A 22141-nucleotide genomic window follows, 5' to 3' on the forward strand; every position below is an offset into this window, starting at 1 on the left:
TGTTAACATTTGCTGCTTCTTCCATCAAGTCAAGCTTGCTTTCTTTTGTGTGTTTTCTGGGCTTTCTGTTCCTCAGACTGTTTCACTGAAATGGCAGTACATCATCTTTGGTTCACGATTGTGTAGCTAGACTTTGGACCTGACTCAAAATAAATTAATTTTTTTAATCCTCATGGAGGATTCCCTTGCCCTCCTAATATTATTTAATATCTGGCTATAAATAGGGCTATGACCACAATCACATGTGACTGCGTATCAGAGAAGTTGGTAAACTAGACTAGGAAGATGATGATTTTGAAGATCAGTGGCATCTCTGTGGTTCCTTAGACCAGACTGATTTCAGGAAAGAAAAATTTTAAGTGTTGTGTTTTCACTTACCCCTTTATTTGGAAGTTGCTGTCTAAAAACGATACCTTTTGTAATGTGTTAAGTTAATATATTTGTGGGAAATCTTTCGTGTACGTAGTTGGGCAGCTATTAAGGGCAGATATACTACAAGGAAAAGATAGCCAGAAGTTCTAGTTTCTTGCTATACAAAATAATTTTTTAAGGCCTGAGCATAAATATTTGTAAGATACCAAAATGTGCTTAAGCTAATGGAAAATGCTTATTCTGTTAGCATGATCTGCTCAATCTGCTAGCATGATATCCTTTGGGTAGGAAAAGCGATGAGGGGTGTACAGCTGGTGTGTGCTGGAACATTGGTTTTATGCATTTATGCATCTTATGGTGGGACTGAAGGGAGGAAGAGGAGACTTTTTGGAGACAGGAGAATTTTGGGTGGGCACAAATTCCACAGCTGATAGCTTGTAGCGTGGCAGGGTCTGTGCTTGGCAGTTCTGTGGATAATAAAAGCCAGGGTGGGTCCGACTGCTCTCTGAATCACTTGGTTCTTACAGTGAAAAACAGGAACGTGACCAATGATGGCTGGGTCTGGGATTGCTTCCCCTCCCCCCCCACCAATAAGGACATTTCTTCAATATGAGCTTTAAAGCCAGTATAAAGAGTAAATTGACCTCTGTGAATATGCATACACCAAATTGCTTTCACTAAATAGATTTTGAATAACACCTTTCAGTTAAACCAGTGAAACTTTAAGTTTAGACTAGACCTTGATTAATGAAGGGTTTTTTTGTGCTTAAATAAAAGGCTTGAAGAAAGGACCTTACACAAAATAACTTGATGATAACTTTTCTTTATCCTCACCCCGCCCCCCCCCAAAAAAAAAAAAAAAAAAGAAAGTGTCTGTATGTTACATTGTGGTTCAGTAGTTTCTCCTCTATTCATTATTTCTATATTTGTATGTGTACGTGTTCCTGGCTATTCTCTTCAATGCTTCACTAAAAATAAAAGTCAGTGTGCTGCCTAAAAATTCTTTCAGGCTTTAAATTTAGAGTGCACAAGAGGCATGGGTTTAGGCATAATTATGTACAATCTTCTTGAACTTTCTGAAAATGCTGTGTCAAAAAATAAATTGAATGGAAAAAAAAAGGGAATTTAAAAAAAAAATAAATTACTGAGCTTTTTTTTTCAGTATAGTCTGCCACGTACTGAAAAGAATAGAGAAGTGGATAGTTATGGGACTGATGTATGACTGATAAACTCTGTTCTGTAGTGGTACACTAAGTGTGCCTCTATTTTCAGATAATGGCTTAAAATGTGTTTGTCTTGGAAAGGATTTATGTATATTCAGAAGGTGGGTTGTCAAAAAAAGTAGTTGAATATCCATACTATTAATCTGGTTAAGAAACTCAACATGTCTACTCTAACTACTGTATTCTCAAGCCTTAAAATTTCTGTCCTTGTACTGTTGTGAGTTGCTGCATGGTGAAATGGCAAAAATTATTTATGTTTTATTTTTTCAAAGGCAAGTGGGGAAGAGAAGTAATACAGTGCCATATTCTACTGCAGAACAGTAAATCTAATAAGGCCTGCTGGGCCCACTTTTATCATCTAAAATAGATTTGAAAAGGGCAGCAGAGTTTCCAACTATGAATTCTGACCATGCTTCAAAAGCTGGTATTACATATATATATATATATATATATATATATATATAATAATATATATATATAAATAAAATAAACAAATCATGAGTTATTGCCAGGCAGCAGTTTGGCACTGAAGAATATTTTAAAGAGTAACTTTGAATGTGTATTTGAAAGAATATGTTATCAGGTAAATACAAAGTATCTTGAAGTCTTAGAGGAACAGAATTAGCAATTTTGTGTTGTATGGTATAGTTGGGAGAGAAGCTAGCTTATGAAACAGCTGTGAGAACAGCAGAAACCATTTTCAGGTTTAGGAATGTAAGCATTTTTTCAATAAATGTTTTTTCACAGACCAACTGTACGTGCTGCGGTGAAGAAACTCAGGGAGCAGACACAAAGACAGGACCCCTTCTTCTCCCTCTGTTTTTATCTGCTCCCTCTTGAGAGGAAACTGATGGTATCCCATTGTTCAGCATCGGAAAATATTAATTACTTCTCTCATTTCCCTCCAGCATGCATTTTTTACCTGCGCATGAATAATCTATGCCAGTACCACGCTAGGCAGTTAGTATTAATTAGGGTTTCAAATTTCACATAGTCCATCTTTTAGTGTTTGTTATGCCAAGCTAAAGCTTAAACTGAGAGGGAGCAAGGTGCGCTTAGGGTTAATATTAAGGCCAGATTCTTTCAGCATATGAGAGCACACTTAGAAATGAAAAGGCTTGTACTATGGAGAATGATTGATAGATTTCAAAGCCTTTATAGATAGCTTTTGAAATATTTATGTTCTGTGTGGAAAAGATTTTTTTCAGGCCATCTCAACCTTGTAATCAAAATGTTTTGAACTTTTAGTTACTTAAAGTTTTCAAAGTTCTTTTAGTCAATAAGAAAATCAATACATGCAATACTTCAGTGTAGTTAAGGCAGCGCCCAACAGAATTCAGTGTTATATGTAACTACTGCCATTGCGTCCTTCTTGCGAATAACACCGTGCATCTTCAGTCGCAAAGGTACAAAGTCTAGAAGTGTGCAGCTGATGGGCTGCTGAATTGTAGCCTGCTGGTGGATGAAGTCAAACCACAGCCGATGGAATTGTTTGTGGAAATAAACAAGGAACAATTACCTTGCTTAGACGTCTTTTTTTTCCCATTGCATTCTGCAAATTTCTGTTGCTTATTTTAAAGACCAATTCCTTTAAAAGACATTGTGCAGCTTAGAAAAATCTTAGAAAGCCTGTATGTTTTTATACTGTGGTACAAGACCATAACCTTTCTCTGTGATTTTGTTGTTTGTTTTCTGGAGGTTTTTTTTGGTTGATTTCTCTGTGTCTTCATTTTTGGCAGCGGTTGCAATAATGTGAGGGTAGAGTTATAGTTGACTCATCCATCTTTCCGTTCTGCTTATATCTAATTCAGGAAAGTCTCACCCAAGAAAGTTTTGAGTAAAACACTACTTACAGTCCCGTTACTTGTAGTTCCTGTTTGTTCTGGGGCTAAACTGAAGTTGACTATGAAATTACTGCTATAGGACAGTAATAGTCTGAAATCTATAAATAATATTATCATTTGTTAATATATTCTCCTGAGGCCCTATACTAACTATGTATTCATTTAATAGGTTTCACGAGCAGTTAGATGAGATACGAATATTGTATTAAAAATATCTATTGTCTTCAATGTTTGAGCTCTGAGTTTGATGCGTTCAGGTATTTCTATACAGTTAGAAAAGGACAGTACTATTGGCAGAAGTTAACTAGGCACTAGTTTACTAGAACTTTATTTCCCTTTTGTGATATTAGGTTTTCCTTTAATTTAAAACATGATTTGAACTTAGGTGTTTTCCTTCAATCTGTTTGGTACCTGTAGTTCTATTCTCAGAGCCTAGCCAGCAACTCAGGATCTTATATATCACTTAGCTAGTTGTTACCCAGTATTTCCCATCTGAAAACAGCTGAGTTATTAGCTGTTCCTTAGAGATTCACCTAAGAAAATTTGTTCTTAAGAGAAACGGAAAGCTGCCACTTGAAACCCAGAGGATGCACAGAATTTGGTCTCCTGCAGGTCTCCCTAGTTGATATACAATATAGAAATCTTTTTTTGAGAAGTGGCATGGGTAAAACTTTATTACGTGCTGGATTTGTAGATAAATTCCACTTTTACAGCTATTGAGAAGGAATGAACTTTAGTGTAGAATATATAAGGCATAATTGCCACTAGAAATCTAGCAGAATGGCAAATAGTTCCCTTGAGTCTATAATTAAACATTTAAATGAATGAGTTTTCATGTACTTATGCTTATTACTTTCTTAAGACATCTCTATGTACTAGATAGTATCCTATCAATACAGTCTACATATATATTGTAGTCTGTGTGCAAGTACAAGAATTGTGATAAGTATGAAGAGCTCTACTTGCCTGCTTTCTGATTATGTACCTGCCTAACAGATAGCCTATAAGTAGTTTGGAGGAGTAGACTCAGCTGCTGTATGTTCTGGGGATGTGAAGCTGTTTGTTCTCCAAAAAGTTGGTGCTCTCTGTGTTTTCAGGCTTGTTGTCTGTACAAGTAACATATAATCGTGAAAGCATCCTTAGGATGACTCGTTAAGATCCCCTGTAAAAATACTCTAGGGTGCTTTCCCATTGCTGTTTATGAAAAAGGAGTAAATGAAAAATATTCTAAAATGATCTTGAGGAAAAACAATGGAGAACCTCCAAGCAGAGACTTGCCAGTCCATCACTGTCTGTCTATTTTATGTGAGAGAGGGTTGGTCAATGGCTTCCTGTGTGCACATTTGGGAGTTCTCCTTTTTCTTTAAAATATGTTCTCTACTTCAAATGCTGATGTTCATTTTCAGCATATGGGGACCATTAGCAATATTGAAGCTGGACATATGGCTTAATGCGTTAAATCACTTTAGAATGTCGCATCTGTTTTTTTACCCTGGTGTTAACACCTGGATCAGTTTAGCACTAGCGCAGAAGTTTAGGACATATAGCTGTTAATTTTAAAAGCATCTGGGATTTTTTTGTATGTGCATGCATGTATATGTGCATGTGAACTCCTGTTTCTCTGGCATTTTTGAGTTTGATGAAAAAAATCTTACTGAATTGCGGTCAAGGTGTGTACCGAACTAGGCAAATAAGCAAGCGGTTTGTGGTAGGAGGCAGAAGGATTCTTTCAAGTGGGTTAGAAATTATGATTTTGCCTTTACAGCTCTTGTCTTTCTTCAGACTTCCATTTTTGAAGAACTGATCACTGACTCTGATTCCTTTTTTCCCCCCTCTTAAACCCATCCATTTGTTGTACACTGAATAAGATATCCCGCTCTCCTGGGATGTGTGAAACGGGCAGGCATTAAAATTTGAAGAAAGCAAGTTCCCTGACTGAGTCTGCAAACCTTATCTGAGGCTGCTTGAAAGTAAAAATGCCAATTGTGTTGGAGCTTTGAAAAATGACTTTCCCTGGTGACCCGCTGCCTTTTAGCGAGAGCAGAGTTTATGGCTCTGTTTAAGAGTGATGAGTGCAGTTGGAGAGTTTCTCTTGTTATGCCCATTAGCAAGATTGGACTAATCTGCAGGATGCAACCTGAAGGTAAACTGTGAGTGAAAGAGAAGACAAGGCTAATAAGGCATTTTGTAGTTTCCTTTATCCCAGAGTCTTTCCTGGAGCCAGCAATTAATATTATTTTCTATCTGTGGTGAGCCCGGGTTGCTGCCAGCGCATGCGGGAGGCTTTACAAAGGACACGTCAGCACTACCTGCCAGGCCGTGAAGAGGGACTGCTTTCAAAATTGCTGTTGAAATTGGCGACTAAGCATCAATACTGCAGCAGAGTTAACAGCTTGTTAATTTAGTAATTAAAGAAAAACAAGGCCTTGCCCCACCCAGGAGCAGGGCAGTCAGGGGGGCACTGAGGGGCAGCCCCAGCCCTGGGCATCAGGCACCTCCCTGGGGCCGAGGCCAGGCGGGGATGTGGGCCTGCGGGTGGGCCCGGCTCAGCATGGCTCATGGCCGGGCATGGGGGAGCTGGAGACCAACCCTGCTGCCAGTCGCTGGGGCAGGGGCTGATGGCCCTGGGGGGCTGACGTGGGGTCCTGGGCTGTGGGCAGGGTGGGGGGAGCCTGCGAAGAGAGGTCTGGGCTGTTGAGGCTTATTAGTGCCCTCAGGGTCCTGACATGAGCAATTCAGTACCATTTATTTTTATTCTTCTATTTTATTAGACACAAAGCTTGTGTTTCCCTCCTTTTCACCAAGATAAACATTTAATGTCATGTTTTTCTTGTCAGTGCGGTTACACAGCCAGGCTGGGGATACAGACGGGCACAGCTTGGCTGGTTATGCGTGGGCTGGACTCAGCCTTTTTCGTCTGACCCACAGTAATGGTGTCCAGGGTGTTGTCCTTCGTCTTACTGAGACCTGTTTCACTTTTACTTTTGAGGGCAAAATGACACAGAGCTGCCTGGCTCCGATATCTCAGGTGCTTGTATTCCTGCATCTTCCTGCACAGTCAAGTATAATGTTGGCCAAGTGTGTATTTTATTACATTTTTATAATGTAAAACAGAGTAGTTGTTGAATGTTAACAAGCAACCTATGCAAGACTTGGCGGCTTTGCTGAAGGACACCTAGCTTTGCTCTTGTATTAGGCTCTTCTAATATCCCAAAGCATTAGCTAGGCTTTTTTTTTCTTTTACTTTTAAACACGTAGCAAAAAAATAACCATATGGAAAGAACTTTTAACTTTATTTCGAATTTTGTCTCATAGAGGATACAATATTTGGCCTGACTGAACCACTGAGTAAGCTGACACTGGCAGCTTCTGTATTTTCCGTGCTGACTGGCAGGTACTAGAATTTGTTGCCTTTACACACAAGAGAAACTAGGAGTATTTCAGAATTGCCTGCTGAAATCTGTACCAAATACGGGGTGATCAATACTGTATCTTCAAGGCTTCCTTTTAATTTTTTTTTTTTTTAATATGAACAGGACTAAACAGGAAAGGATCAGAGTTGCAGCAAGTTTGTTGCTAAGGCTGTAAATAAAATTTGGCTGAATTAATGCTTTCAGAATGTACAATAGGTTTCTTTATGATTTGAAGAAAAGCAGTTTACTTTTGGTGGAGAATAGTCCAATATGAGTATGTGCTGTATGACAGTGACATGTGACAGATGTTCACTTAGAGGGAGAGGGCTGGTCTCTTTTCTTAACAAGTGTAGCAGTGTAGTGTAGAGTTGTTTTATACATGTGTACTGAGAGCTGCACTTGCGTGGTTGTATGTGTTTGGGTTTTTTTTAAAGCAGTTACACGGCTTCAAGTATTGGAAATGGCCATATTTGCAAAAGATATAATAAAAGATATAGTAAAATGTTCCCACTATTTCGTGGGAACGGCCTGTGCACCATGTAGGCTCTTTGTAGCACAATGCTCTGCCGCAGGGGAGGGCAGTTGTGCTGGCAATATCACTGCCACTTAGTTCTTTAGTATTTCCCCAAGAAAAAAACACTTTTGCAATTCAAGGTTTCAGCTCTGAATCCTGACATCTGATAGCCATTCTTAGCTATGCTCCCTGTTTGGGAGTCTGTAGTCTAACATACTATGTTTTTATCAGAGAGAGGACTCTCTCTAGCCTAACACCTGCTTTATTCTCGCTGAATTCCTAGTTTTCTCATGATGAGTCTGAGACTGATACTACTGAAATCACAAACAGAGGACTTAGATTTCAGGGAAGGACTACACTGAAGGACAAGATAAATAATGTGAAAACAAAGATCTTGTTTTCTTCCAATGTTCTTTTGTGACTGGACTAAAATGAGAAAAATGTGTGTGGGGTTGGGAAAACAAATATAAGCAACCTGATCCACTGCATAAGCAGAAGTCAAAATGAAAATTTTCAAGTATTCTAGAAAGCATCATCAGATCTTTAAAGGATTTAAGCTGACCTCTCTATAACCTCCATATGTGCAGAAACAAGAGGACACGCTGAGCGGAAGCATGTCTGAAAGCATTACAGCAATGTGCTCCGGACAATGAAAATGCTGAGCTGCATGGTATTTAGAGTATTTGCATGGAGATTCTGTGGCATAGCGTATCAGCATTTGAGCATTTTTCTTTAAAGAACAAGACAATGTTCCTGAAACTAATACCATGAAAAAATGGGATTTGGATACAGTTTGCAAGGGACTTGTTTTATTGGGGGTGAGAATGTGAGGGGAGTCTTGGAGTATGAGTTTGAGTAGTGTGTTTCCAACGCGGGCCTAAGTTTGACACCAATTTTCTTTCTTCCTCATCTGAATTGAAAAATTGTTAATTATGGGAAAATATTTATTGGAAAGGCAGAAAGAGGGAATGAGTAAAGAATTTGATACAAATCATCTCTCGTTTAATATTTTTAATAGAAGAGTCTTGAGCTGGCTGGATTCTTAATTACGCTGTAAAAATAAATGCTAAATGAGTTAAGCTCAGTAGTAACAACAATGCATCTTTAAAGAATTGCTTAAATACAACTTTGGTTATCAAGGCAAGTAACTAATTAAATTCTAGTCATCTTTTTGCCCTAAGCAGGTCTCACACCTTCTCCCACAGCATAAATTTTAAATGCAAATGATTTGATTTGTACAAACATTATAGGGGACAGATTTTTACAATACTGAATTAGACATGGAGACTGCTAATGCCTGGCATCAGTCCTTGCCAGGGTGGTTGGAAACCTAAATGCTGAAAGCTGCAGCATTTTTTTTTTTTTTTTTTTTACCAATCAAACTGACACAGGCTTTGAATTTATAAGCTTAAACAACCTAAAAATGTTTTTACCTCACTTGTAAATATAAGAAATTTAAAGAGAAGGTGTATTTTAATCTGTAAAATAGTCTGCTGTCTGCCTCCAGCAAGGTGTTAGCAGAAAAAGTTGTCAGTCAAAATATGTGCGAGACTGTTGCGGGAGTGCCCCATGCAGCACCAGAGATTTGCATGCTCCTACAGACATCTGTCTTTATTGTTCATCCATGTCAGTGAGAGTCATTCCAACATCTAAATTAAAATTTCAATATAAAAGGCCAGTTAGGGTTTTAGTTCTGAATTACTGGAGGATCCGTTGTTTCAACAATAATGTTTGTCAGTTTTTTCATATTCCTTTTACATTTTAATTATAACTCATCAAATCTTAACCGATTACTCCTGGGTTAGACTCAGAAGATTGTCACTGAAGGGTGTTTTAATTTAATGGAAGCAGCATAACATCTGTTTCTAATATTTTAAAAGCCAATTTATATGGAAATTTTGCTTTATTGAGAAGTCAACAGATATGTAGTTTTCTAACACCTCCTGTAAAAATTCAAAACTTGAATTAAAGCAGCACCAAAGCAATGCCATTCTTTTTTGTGGTGGCAGTGTGATTGCGTTTTCACAGCCTTTCATTTGTACCCTTTTCCTTCTGCTGAAATGAAGTTTTTATTTGTCTTTTGTAGTCGAGCTATCAAGACAAACCAGGACCTTCTGCCCGAGACGCCGTGGACCCATATCTTCTACAATGACTTTTGGGGGACACTGCTCACTCACAGTGGCAGTCACAAGTCATACAGACCGCTCTGCACGCTCTCCTTCCGCATTAATCATGCTGTTGGAGGGATGGACCCGTGGGGCTACCACCTTGTAAACGTCCTGTTACATGCTGCAGTCACAGGCCTTTTCACAAACTTCTCCAGGATTCTCTTTGGGGATGGGTACTGGACCTTGATAGCAGGCCTGCTGTTTGCATCTCACCCGATCCATACGGAAGCTGTAGCGGGGATCGTAGGGAGGGCAGACATTGGAGCCTGCCTCTTCTTTCTGCTTTCCCTGATGTGTTACGTGAAGCACTGCTCTACCAGAGGTTCCTCACTGAGTACTTGGGGCTGGATCTTGGGAGCAGGGCTGTGTGCAGGATGCAGCATGCTGTGGAAGGAGCAAGGAGTGACTGTTCTGGCCATTTCAGCAGTGTACGATATCTTTGTATTTCATCGACTGAAAATGCATCAGATCATTCCTGCTTTATACAAGGTGAGTGTCCTTTTCTTTCCCATAAGCTATTTGTAAGGTACCAATCACTGTTAAACAGGTGCTAAATGAGTTTTCAAGTACACAATAATTCTTAGTAGTTTAGTCAACTCCCAAAAATAAGCACAGATGTCTAATGCTGAAAGAACATTTAAAGCAGTTTAGTATGGGGTTTTTACATATTTGTTTAAACAATATGTTATTATCCATTGCTATTACTTGACACTGGGGATGTATTTTTTTCAATTACTTTCCTTGCTTCTAGCAGTTCCCTCCTCATTCTGTTTACCGTTGAGCACTGGCTGCCTTTTGCAAAGAATTAATTCATGCTCTTATCCTCTTGTATCTTGCAAACTCAGCTTAGTTGGGTCGGTGTGCAAGTGCGGCAGCTGATATCATCGACAGGGTCCCTGAGGCAAAGATAGAATTCTTATTCTAGTTTAACAGAGATGCACGGGACCTGGGTGCATGCCTTTGGCATGTGTTTTTTATCCCCCTAGTAGGAGCTATGACTCAAAGGTATTACTACCTTAACAAAACAAATATGTCTCTTTTTTAACTTCTTGTCCAAGAGCAAACAAGTAAAATAAGCAAACAAGCCCACCAAAACTGCCTAACTTCGCTCTCCCCAAATCACGTGTATTTTAGTGGTACTCAGAAAGCCCAACTGAAATCAAGACTCATTTACATCAGTTGCTCTACAAATGAGTAAGCTGAGTATATGTAATTTTATTTTCAGTAAAATGGCTTTCTTTCAGAAAAATACTGACTTAACAAAAGCAAGATGGTTCATAGGGACGTGTGTTGTCACGTTTTTCAGTGAGAGAGAACCAGGAAAAGCAACAAACCAAAATAAGGCTTTGCAATTTCTCTCAAACATGATTTTAAAATTTTGATTTCTTAAATGAATTGAAAATAAATTTTAGATTTTTATAAAGAAGTGATGATTTCTGCTTGTAAAGTATAGAATACATAGTTGTAGTGTGCAAGGAAAATAGTCATATCAAAAAAAAAAAAACAAGCAGTCTCTGGTAGTTCCTTCATAAACTGCTGTGATATGTTGATTTAGTTATTATGCCCTTTTCTGACAAAACTGAAAAGAAATTAATAATTTCTTTCTTTTTTTTTTTTTTAACTCATGTATATTTGAGTATATAAGACCTGTTGAATGCCAGTGGCCAAATACTGTATGTTACATTGTGCACCTAACTCTGAGCGGAAAACAACAGTAAACTAATTAAGTTTTCTTTTAAAAAGTGCTTCAAGGAGTTTAACTCATAACTCAAGTGTTAGCCTATCCTATAGAATTAAACAATGGTAGAAAGATTCATATGGCACATACAAAATCCTGAACACCTTGTGCATGACTTCACACCAAATCTAAATTAGTGTTCTTCACAGCCTCTCCTTATTGCAGCCTGCAATGAACAAGATATAGTAATGGAGATAGGAAGTTTTTATCACAGTCAGTCATTGCTCAAAACCAAAACCTTTGCAGACATTTCTGGTGGGGAAAATCTTTTTCTTCCTTTCCCCCCCACTTTTTTCTGCTTCAGGGCCAGGGTAAAATTGGTCTAGAAGAGACCTAAGTGACACAGGTGAAATCCAAGCTTCCACATTCTAAGTCTGTGAACACAAGGGCTCTCTTCCTAGGTGTGGAGCTCTACATTTGGACACTAGGCTTGTGCGTTTTTTTTTTCACTCCGCATAAGACTTGTTGTCTTGGACAGCAAACTAGTGTCAGTGCCTCAGTTTTTTTTCCGTATGATAGAAATAATAATCCTGTGCTTCGGAGATTACAAACCTTTAAGAAGATTGGATTCTAGCTGGAGGGAATTTTATGGGGTGGGACTGCAGTGAACAAAACCAGAAATATTTTGCTTAATATACCAGAAAAGCATTTCACAATTTACTGAATTACTAGGCTACTGTTTCCTTGCACATCTGTTCAAGCTGTATGCTGCTAACCAAGTTTTACCTCAATGCTAGGGAAGCCTTTGTTCAGTCATTTAAAGTGATGAGGAGCTCAGCTGGGAGCTTCAGTTAAAAACTACCTTCAGGAAGCCTTCTTTTGTACTTTGTTTTACAAAAATAGTGCCCAAATTACATAAATTTTTGTAAGAACATATCATCCTGCAGGGCTTGGAACGCCAGGAATATCTTCATTAACGTAGCCTGTTAGCAGAAGTGTTTCTCTTTGTGTACTGGCCTGTATACTTTTTTGTACTCAACTTTGCAAGGACTCTACCTTTAGCATCGCAGTTTCCTGTTCCTGAGCACTCCGTGGGAAGTAAAGGAGTGAAATATAAGCCTTTTGTAAGGATAATCACTGTAAATTAAAATAAATCATCATCATCATAATAATATAAACAATAAATAAATAATAAAAATAAAGACAGGTGTCTCAAAGAGGAACAAAGGTAGCACCTTAAAAGCAAATTAAAGCAAATGCTTCAGTCTTCTGGAGAGCTTCACACTGTATGATGAAAACATTTTAGGGCAATAAAAACATTATGATTTACATAAAAAAGATACTGAAAGTAATTATTCTAGTGCATTGCCTTCTTTTTGGTCAGTATTATCCAAAACACTTTCTCACTGTGTTTATATTTCCTTTGATCTTCAAGTTTTACCCTTTCACATAAAATACTGTTTAGAGAATGTTCAGGTTAGTGAGACTGCCTCTGGCCTGCTTCATTCAAAGAGTGGAAATTGTTTTCAGAGGATGCTGTTTAGTTGATATGGATGGATAATTTGAGAATGGCCAATGCATTTGGAGTTAAGAAATTTGGGTTGTGATTGTAGCATGTCTGACCAATGTTTGACAAGTCCTGACCATGAAGGCAAGTTAGATGCTGTCCTGTTGATTTGAAATTACTTTTTAGATTTATTTTCAAATAATTTCAAGATGATTATGCTGTAAGACTGGCATTTTAAAGTGATATCCTGACTCTTCTGAAATCATTAGTAAGAACAGAGCTAAGTTTTCTTACTAAAAGCTTTGGGTTCAGTTTGGTTCTGTGTGTTTATACATACAATGATAAAGACAAGTGTGTGTTTTTGTTTGGTTTAGGTTTTTTTAAGTTTTGTATTTAAAATAATCAAAGTAAAAACCCAAATTATGTAGCCAACAGAATAATTTTTGCTTTATGCAGAATTAAAGCACAGACTCAAACAAAAATGAAGAAAGCTTTGAACTCTGCATCACTTTGGGATCATTTGGGTGTTGCCTTTTTCTTGCTGCTGCTTTGGCCTTAAATAAAATGTGTCCCTAGTAACAACTGACAAATTCTTTCTTCCTAGAACAAACTGTAAAATCCCCTTAAGCTAACAAAATCAATTTTTGGATTAAGGTGTGTTTTGTTGTTTTTTTTTTCTTTAATGTTGTTACCTACACTTTTTCTTGCTTGAAAAGACATTCCTGCATTGCAAATTGCATAAGACCCAAGTAGCCATCTACAGATGAGTCATCCTGTGTTATCCAACTGGCTTGAGCATTTAAAAAAGTGGAGAAGGGTTTAAACCTAAACAAAAAACCCTCCCACCAAACCCATGGGGAAAAAAAAAAAAAAAACCATCTCTTCTGAGGACTCTATTAGAATGCCTGGACAATTAGAAAGAATTGTGTCCATTTACCCGTTCTGGAATTTGTGCTTTGTGTTTTCCTAATGTAAACACTGGGGGAGGGCAACTGGAGGAGAAAGGGGTGGGGGGGCGGGGGAAGACATCAAAAAGGGCAGTCCAGGAGAAACTTACGGTCTTTGGTAGTGCATTAGAGGGGATAAGTGTAGAATGGAGCCAAGGGAGAAAGGAAAATAACTTTAAGAGGTGGTTAGCTTAAATCTGTACTAAATAAGTAAGCAGTAATGATATGAAATTCCATGCAGAATAAACAGCATGCCGCTGTAGCTTTGTAATAGAACGGTAGAAAGGAGCTACCCTTTTCAGTCTACCTAACCTTAAGCTAAACCTTGTCCAGCTGAGCTGACACAACTGTTTCCTAGGGTGTGCTGCAAACTGGAACATAGAGGAAATGCAGGTAAAACATACCGCTTAAAAAAATCCGCAAATATCCCAGATATCTTTCTGGGAGTTATTTTAAACCTGAATCAATTCAGTTATATCCGGTCCTCATCACTGCCCTACAGACAGCTATACTGGCAAATACTGAGAAGAAAGCTGAGATGTGGGGGCAGAAACAAGGAGTGGAGAGCCAAGGATTTGGGGGAGTGGGTGGTTAAGGACCTGGGCTGGCTTGCTGCCAGGCTATGGCTTTCAGCTTCTATAAGCCTTTTCAGAATACACCACTGGGAAAACTGAGACATGATTAGTTATGTTCACAGAATAGGAAAACCACTCACCTTCTTCAGGATGGCCAGTGAAGGATAAGCTGGTAAAAGCAGCTTTAAAAATGCTCCAGTAGATGGTAGGAGAAGGTACTGGGGTGACAAGCCTGTTTTTTTCCATTTTGTTCTTATCTTTAGGTTGAGTGTCCAGTAAATATGAAATGGTGGCTACTACGCAAGACCAGTAGCTGTTGACTGGGCTCACACATATCATGTGAGTCCTGGTTTGTCACATCAAGTACATGACAGCATCCCAGTGCGATTTGAGTAGACTGGCAGGGCTTCTGAACAAGGCAGCTGTGGAGCAGACCACCAGCAGAGCAGATGAATATTACCCCTTATTTAGAGGCTATTCTTAATGCCCTTTAAAAACGTATATAGTAGCTAGTTATTAAACTATCCAGCTCTTTTTCCCATCCTCTGCGTATTGGTTATTCAGTAGAACTTGGCTGCTGATTTTTTTCCTTTTGCCAAGTCTTGTATTCCCGTCTGCCTGTGATGCTCTCACTCTGGCTGGCAAAGTTGTCAGTCTGGACCCCGTTTCGTTTGGTTAGCTCTATTTTATTCTGTCTGACTCGCTTTCGAAATGCATGCTGACAAGAATGTATTCGCTGTCTTTAAGTCAGCAGATTTTGATGGAAGTGTATTTATTGCGGTCATAAATGAGTTGTCTGAAAATGAGAGCAATTGAAAAAAAAAAAAAGTGGTGATCTACTGGGGCAAAACATTCCTTATGGAAGAAAATTAGGCTTTTGTTTGATTTTTCAGCATTTTAGACCTTGAGTCATTTCCAGTGTAAGTTGCATAGCAGGTATGCAGATTGATTGAGTTGTCATGTATCATAGGTATCAGATGATTGTACCTGTCAGCAGCTAGGCTTGCACACGCTAAACCACCCAAAGTGTAAGGGTGGGAGGGGGGAACCTGAATACAGGAGAGAGCTGTGATCAAGTCCGTAATTACAGAAAATATGCAAATTCAGAGGCCTAATTCTTTTGTATTTGCAGTCTCCAGCTTGAGAGCAGAACCATTAATCAACATTGCAGTACAGTCTTCTGTCCAATTAGTAGTACAAAGCTAATATAAACACTACTGTGCTGCTCTTTTTTTTTTTTTTTTTTAAGTGGGAATGGAGCTGGACAACATTAGCAGTCAAAAAGATGGGGCAAATGCATTTAAAGCTCATTTTTAATATAATGGTAATGATAAAACATTTATTGCTCTGTGGTTTATGTGTACAAACTGCCTTACGGAAATAACTAAACCAGATATATGTTCCCCTAATGTTCCACTGCTACAGCATGGTAACATTTTACCAGATCAACATATTGTTAGTACAGGGGGTTTGTTGTACTAAAATAAGGAAACCTCTCTTTTCCCATCAGATATTTGATTAAAATCCCTGCCCTGGGAGGTCTGTCTCACATGTGGAATTAGTTATTGGTATCTATAGCTTAATGTGAACCACAAATTGGATTGCAGGATGCATTATCTAACCTTCTGTGCTATTATAACAGAACTGGTTTTGTAAAAAGCAATTTTATTGGAGGCCTGTATTTTATTTAAGGTAATGATGTAAACCTGGGGCCTCCATGGATGACATGGTCAACCACCAAACCAAGTTTTGTAAAGCAGTACTGTCTTTTATGGGCTTGGAACAGCCTTAGTTGTGGGTGACATGTATGATTCCTGCTCAAAATACAACTTGCTGGGTATTAGACAAAGGTACTGATTTTTGAGAACAGTCTAAACTTGAAATAAGCCACTTTCTGCATTCTTTGCTCTTTGAAGTTGCTACTTTTAGAACTATCGTGCTTTGGAAAGCAATTTCAAAATAAAATGCTGCTCTTGATTTAAATTTGCAGTTTTATCGTTCTCTTCTGAGGAGCTCTAAATCCTTTGCAATGCAGTAGTCAGTCCTGGTGGGTTTTTACCTCTTCTCCATCTTCTCTTTCTAGCCATTTTGCAGCAGTGTTTTATCACTATTTAAAATCTAGTTTGATGGTTTATTTTCTGCTTATTTTCTACAATCTAAGGAATTTTATTATGCTGGAACTTACCCACAGGCCTGGATATTTTGTCAGATCTGATCGGTAAGCTGTTATTTTCCAAGTTATTTCTCTCAAACACTTGCATGAGTATGGTCCAGCCTTAGTCCCCTGTCTTTGAAATGCAGTGTTTAGACTGTTAAGGCAGCAGCCACTCCCTCACAGGACAGACTTCATCCTTGGAGTCAGATATTTAGTAAACATACTTTTCCTTGAGACTACTTTTGTCCCAGTTAAAAATAATAAATAACTTACAGCTTCAAAACATGACCTGCCCTCTTGCAGGTTCATTTTGTCTAACAAGAGCTGCATATTCAAGTGCACTAAGCTGTTAAATGTTGCATTTGTGTGCTGTGTAACCTTTTGCATTTCAAGAGCTGAGGAAAAGATTGGGAGCTCCATTGCCAGCTGTGGCCCAGTTTGTTCCCTAGCTGTGATCTCTCATTTTGCAGTGGTCAGCTGGGGGTTAATTTTTCTGGCAGCTTTAAGCCTGTACAAAACTGTGGAAATGCTGAGACGAATGTGTCTGCATATACATGGCTAATATTTGCAGATGAGCCAGCCTGGTGCTTTTCTCTTCACTCTGCTGGACGGCAGCAGCATGAGGCCTGTACGGTCTTGACCATCGCTTCCCCTCCCCCTGGCAGATATTTCTGGGACAAAAGAAGCTTTTTGCAATTTAATTCTTTCTTGACAATTTCAAGTAGCTAATACTGCTGTTTCCTGTAGTTCCCACAGCTCCTTGCTGCTTTTCCTTTTGATCCTGACATAAGAAAAGCAAGATTGGCCTCCACTGTCTTTCTTCTCAGAGATACTGATTTCCTGCAGGTCCCTGTGATGTCAGTGGAGTGGTACTGAATTGGACATCAATATGTATAAATAGCTGTTTTCTCCAGAAAATATTTTCATGGAGTGATTTAAACCGCTGAAACAGATCATATATGACATAAGTGCAGCATCCTAAGGCAAATTTAGCAGATGTATTTCTTTTTTAAAATGAGGAATCATATGATATCTTGCCAAAGTCACCGGCTTAAAATGAATTATATTTTAATATTAAATCTGTAATGTCTTTATTGGAATTGCTACTAAAATCGTCATTACTTTTATCTACCCACTTGAAGTCTACAATAATATTTTGGAGACTATATTTGAGAATTCCTCTCTGGAAAGATGGAAAGGGCAAAGGCTTCTTTAATAAATGAGGAAGTAAATAAAAAAAAAAAAGAAGCCTTTCTATATTTACAGAGACTGTGAAGACATGAAGAACCTTCAGTTTAACAGAGAGGTTAGTTTGCTAGAGAAAGGTTGTCACTGTCTTCAGTCTTGCATAAGATTTATACTGCATGGTAGCATGCAAAGTATGCTGTGTTCTTCTGTTCTTCCCCCTGGCTTAAAAGGGATCTCTTTTGAGGCACAGGGTGAAAAAGCTTCCAGGGGCTTTGCACAGTTGGCGTTAGCACTTATTTTTCATTCTGATGTTACATGCCAATTACTAACATCAAGAGGAGTGTTAATTTTTCATGGTATTGTTTAATTACAGGGTATTGGTGGGCTTGCTACTTAGCAGTTCACAAAACCTGTGCAAATAATATCAAGCTGACAATGTTACTCTCCTAGCTTTTAATGTTTTCAAAATATTTAATGAGTCAAGTGAAAGCACCAAACTTACCACAGGGTGTAACAACTGTGTTTCAGAACATTAGGAATATTTGCAGATGTTGGTTTTTCTTCATCTTAGTGATTACTTTAACTCCCAAATTGAAGAAGCTTTGTAAAACTGTGTTTTTCTAGCAGCTGGCAATTTTCCTGTTTAAAATATCAGTATTAAAGAACAGTTAAATGTCATGCTTTTCAGTAGGAGTTGTCAATGTATTAAGTATTTTATGCTGAGATGAGGGCACTCGGGTCCTGTGAACTTAGTGGGATAAGCAATATATGCAGCTTTGGCCCATCTTCAGTTTTCCGTTTGTTCACAAGCTAGAAAGCCATGCCTCTTTTCCCTCTACCTCTGCTTCTCCCATGAGTCAGTTGTCTGGGTACTGGCCACAAAATGGGAAGAAAAACATGTGATGCTAAAGCTAAGTGGTGTCTTAGCAAGTTAAATGTCTCCTGGTGTAATTCCTTTCATGTAGATTTTCTTCAGGAATTATGCCTTTCTGCTTAAACCTGTTTTGGTGTGTTGGTTAAAATGCATGTGTTCATGATTGTATTCATCAAGTATGTATCCCTTGTGTTTGTTAAATGCCAGACAGAAAGTTTATACCTGCGCCTTGCATACAAATCTTCAATCATGAGTACTTTACATTAACCTCCTAATGTCATGTTTAGGCACCTAAATGTCCTGATTTGATGAAGTGCTGAAGGCTTGTAGCTCCTGGTGGGCTTTACTGAATGAACCCATTGCACTTGGTCGATCACAGCTGAATAGCAAGCTAGACTGTCTGCTCCCAGCAGTCAGGGCATGCACTAATAGTTTCAGAAGAGAAAAACCTGTAAGTATGTCCCCAGTCAGAATCCAATAGATTAGGGAACAGGTGCAGCTTCTGGATGCTCTGAGTTCTGACTCCCAGCAGCACGCTACAGCACCTTCGGGAAAGATAACACTGCTGGGAGTATGTGAAGATCAGGCTCCTGATTTTTTGAGCATCTTAACTGTCATCACTTAAGTTTCACAACTGTAGTGCTTGGAAAGCATTGCCTGAGTCTATTCGATAGAACTGATAGATATTCTCAAAGACAGTTGTCTTCCTAGAGTCCTACCCAAGAGAGAGCCATTCCTGGTACACGAGTATAAGCTCTGATTCCAGACCTGGGAGAACGTGTTTTGAAGGAGCATGAGCATACACAAACCCGTGAGCCACGAGGGAGACTTTTCTCTTGGTATTAGGTTTAATTTTGAATTTCCTGGCTTATGCTCCTTTTTATTTAAGTCATAATGGTTTAATGATTACGTGCACGCTTTTTCCAAGCTGAGTGATTCTAAACATTAACCTATGTAGACAGTTACAATATGAAAAAGGGGGAAAATACAAGTGTACGAGATTTACAGTGGAAACAGCCAGTTGTGATAGAAGGCAGCAAACATTTTCTGGCATATTTACTGGAGGAACTGAATGATATTTTGTACATATGCCTGTATTTCTTTTTCCAGCTGCAATGTAGATTAGGTATGGAGAGGGAAAGAACCCAGGCTTGCAATCCTGTAGCTGACTTTGTGGGTCAGTTGTTAGGAGGTAAATTTGTAGCCTCACTAACCTTGAATGTCTTTTAGAGAAGAGAAGAATCCCTTGGTGCTACAGATAGTCCACATTGGGAGGAGGGGAAAAAAAAATATTTTTTGTTCTTAAGTTTCTAGGAAACTAATTGAAAATGCACATGAGGAAATTATGTTAAAATTATACAGAAGCTTGTGGGGGAAGGGAGAGAGAATTTGTGTACCTGGCTCTTAAATGCCAGGTAGAACATATGTACCTTTTTATGATCAGAATCATAAGACTTTCAGACACATACACAGATTACTTCTAAGGCTGTAGGTTTGATTGGGTTGTGCAAAAGTCAGAGCTTCTGTGACATTTAATCACCCAAATCTTGTTTTTCTCCTTGACAATAAAATATGGAAATAAATTCCCATAGCAACGAAGACTTTAAAGTGAGTGTAGGAGCATATTGAGTTAATAAAGGCAATGAGGGAGCAGGGGAAAAGAGAGGGCAGAATTGTATCGAGTCTCTGTAAATTCTTTCTCTCCCAGAAAACAGGACTTTGGGGGTTATGGATAAATTTTTTGCATGTTTTAGTCTGCATGTTTTAAAAGTATCCTGGGCAGCTTGTATTGCTGTAGAGCACAGTGAAGCTTGCATCAACAGCAGTGTTTATTTAGTAGGGATTGTGAGATTACAGTTTATTTTTAAAATATATGTTTATTGTAGTTCTATCTCTTACTTGGAGACTTTTCTCCTTAAAAGACATTATTAGAAGTGGCAAAACCCCGCCACAAAATAGCTCTCATGAGTTTTAAAGTAGAAGCAATGCCAATTTTTTGAACTTTAGTTCTTGCTTCTTTGGATTACTTGATATATAGCATTTTTGGCTTCTTGTAATTTGAAATCTGTGGAAACTCAGCATTAGCAATTCTGTAGAGTGATTTTTTTTTTTTTTTGCTGTTGCTTTTGGTTTTTGTTTGAACCATTATATATTTTTACCTCTTCCGACCTGAGCTGTTAACCAAGAACTTGATTTTTTGTGGGTAATTCTGGTTGAGAATATGGATTAAAAAATACCTGGTTCCATGATTATGCAATCCTGTTTATTTACAAAGAAAATCCCAAGTATAATTTCTTCCAGAACAAAAGGTATCAAACTGTGTGTCTTTATCCCAGTTCTAAATCCCTTTCAGCTAGCATTGCAGAGCTCCCTCTTGCATCTTATTCAGGGAGAAGTTACCTGCATAATGGATATTTTTACCTTGCTTCCTTTGCACCTTCTCTGATCTCTTACTGATTTGTATACATACATATGTCTTATGCGGGGGGTGGGGGGGGGGGGGAACCCAACCCCCTCTCCCGACAAGCTAAAAAAAAAAACCCACCCCAACAGAAACAAACAAACAAACAAAACCTCAAAATCATCCAAATCAAAATAATAAAAAAAACCCTTAAAACAAAAAAAACCCTCCACCCCACCTTCTGTCCATGCATCTTTGTTCTGGTAGTGACATCTTTCCTTGGAAGAGGAAATCGATTATTTCAATCAACTTCTATAAAAGATCTTAGTGGTAAGAAACTCTTATCTCAAGTTAGATCTGTACCATACTTACGCAGTTAGTGATAATGGTATAACATGAAGGTATCCAAGCTAGTTAACTTAAGAGACCTTGGTACAGACTGCAAAAATGGGTCTAAAGGCAAGGTAAGTAGATGGGTTCCTTGGCTGCCTGATATTAGACTGGTATTAGTGCACAAAGTTTGAAGCTGGCAAGGTAGATACACATACACTGCTGATGATTTGACCTGAGTATTTATGAGCCCTCTCTTTATCAGGACACCCTGTAGTCAAAATAACTTAGCACTGTCATCATCTCAGGCCTTCCAAAATCAGAAGGAAGTGTTAATAATCAAGAGATAAACATTAACTTTGGAAAGTTTTCATTTGCTTTGGTTTTGCAAATCTATAGAGTAAATCTTCTCAGGATTTCATCTGTAATCCTGAAGTTTGAAAAGGGGGAAGAAAAATTCCTTACATGATGAAAATTGTGCTTCTTACTTGATATTAGGGTCAAACAAAGACAAAACTGTGAGCTGCAATTGTGGCAGATTACCTGATCTCTGAACAGTCCCACTTTACTTGCACTTACACAGTAGGTATTACATGTAACCCAAATTTAAAAAAAAAAAAAAAGTACAATTTGTCTATGTTCATATTTTAATTATTGTTTTGGTAGCTCTGTGTTGATGTATTTTGAAGATGCATAGTTTCTAAACACAGCTTTAAAAAACATGCCTCTTTTAAATCCATCAATTTTCAGTCTAGAAAACTGTTTTCACTTCATGGTAGTCAATGATATATATGGTACTATATTAGCTCTAGATCTTTGCAAATAACCATTTCTACCTTAGCACTGCCCTGCTCATGATATGGTGTGTTGTCAGCAATCTGTGATTGCACAGTAGCAAAAAGGTTGATGTGTCCTTGTGCTCTCAGGTTGGTCTCCAAGGCTCTGCAGTACC

At 38.3% G+C, this 22141-nt stretch overlaps 1 protein-coding gene across 10 annotated transcripts in view; it reads left to right on the forward strand.

Moving 5' to 3' along the window:
• Positions 1–22141, forward strand: part of TMTC2 (transmembrane O-mannosyltransferase targeting cadherins 2) — a 259383-nt gene that overhangs the window by 92956 nt on the left and 144286 nt on the right. For all 10 annotated transcript variants that reach the window (XM_087767467.1, XM_087767469.1, XM_087767470.1 and 7 more), the window contains one exon: positions 9453–10023. In XM_087767467.1, the coding sequence (XP_087623593.1) occupies positions 9453–10023 (571 nt within the window). The remainder of the gene's footprint in view (positions 1–9452; positions 10024–22141) is intronic.

The sequence above is a fragment of the Nipponia nippon genome, unplaced genomic scaffold, assembly GCF_047370975.1.
Source record: "Nipponia nippon isolate SJK-2023a ecotype South Korea unplaced genomic scaffold, ASM4737097v1 scaffold_3, whole genome shotgun sequence".
Taxonomy (NCBI): Eukaryota; Metazoa; Chordata; class Aves; order Pelecaniformes; family Threskiornithidae; genus Nipponia; species Nipponia nippon.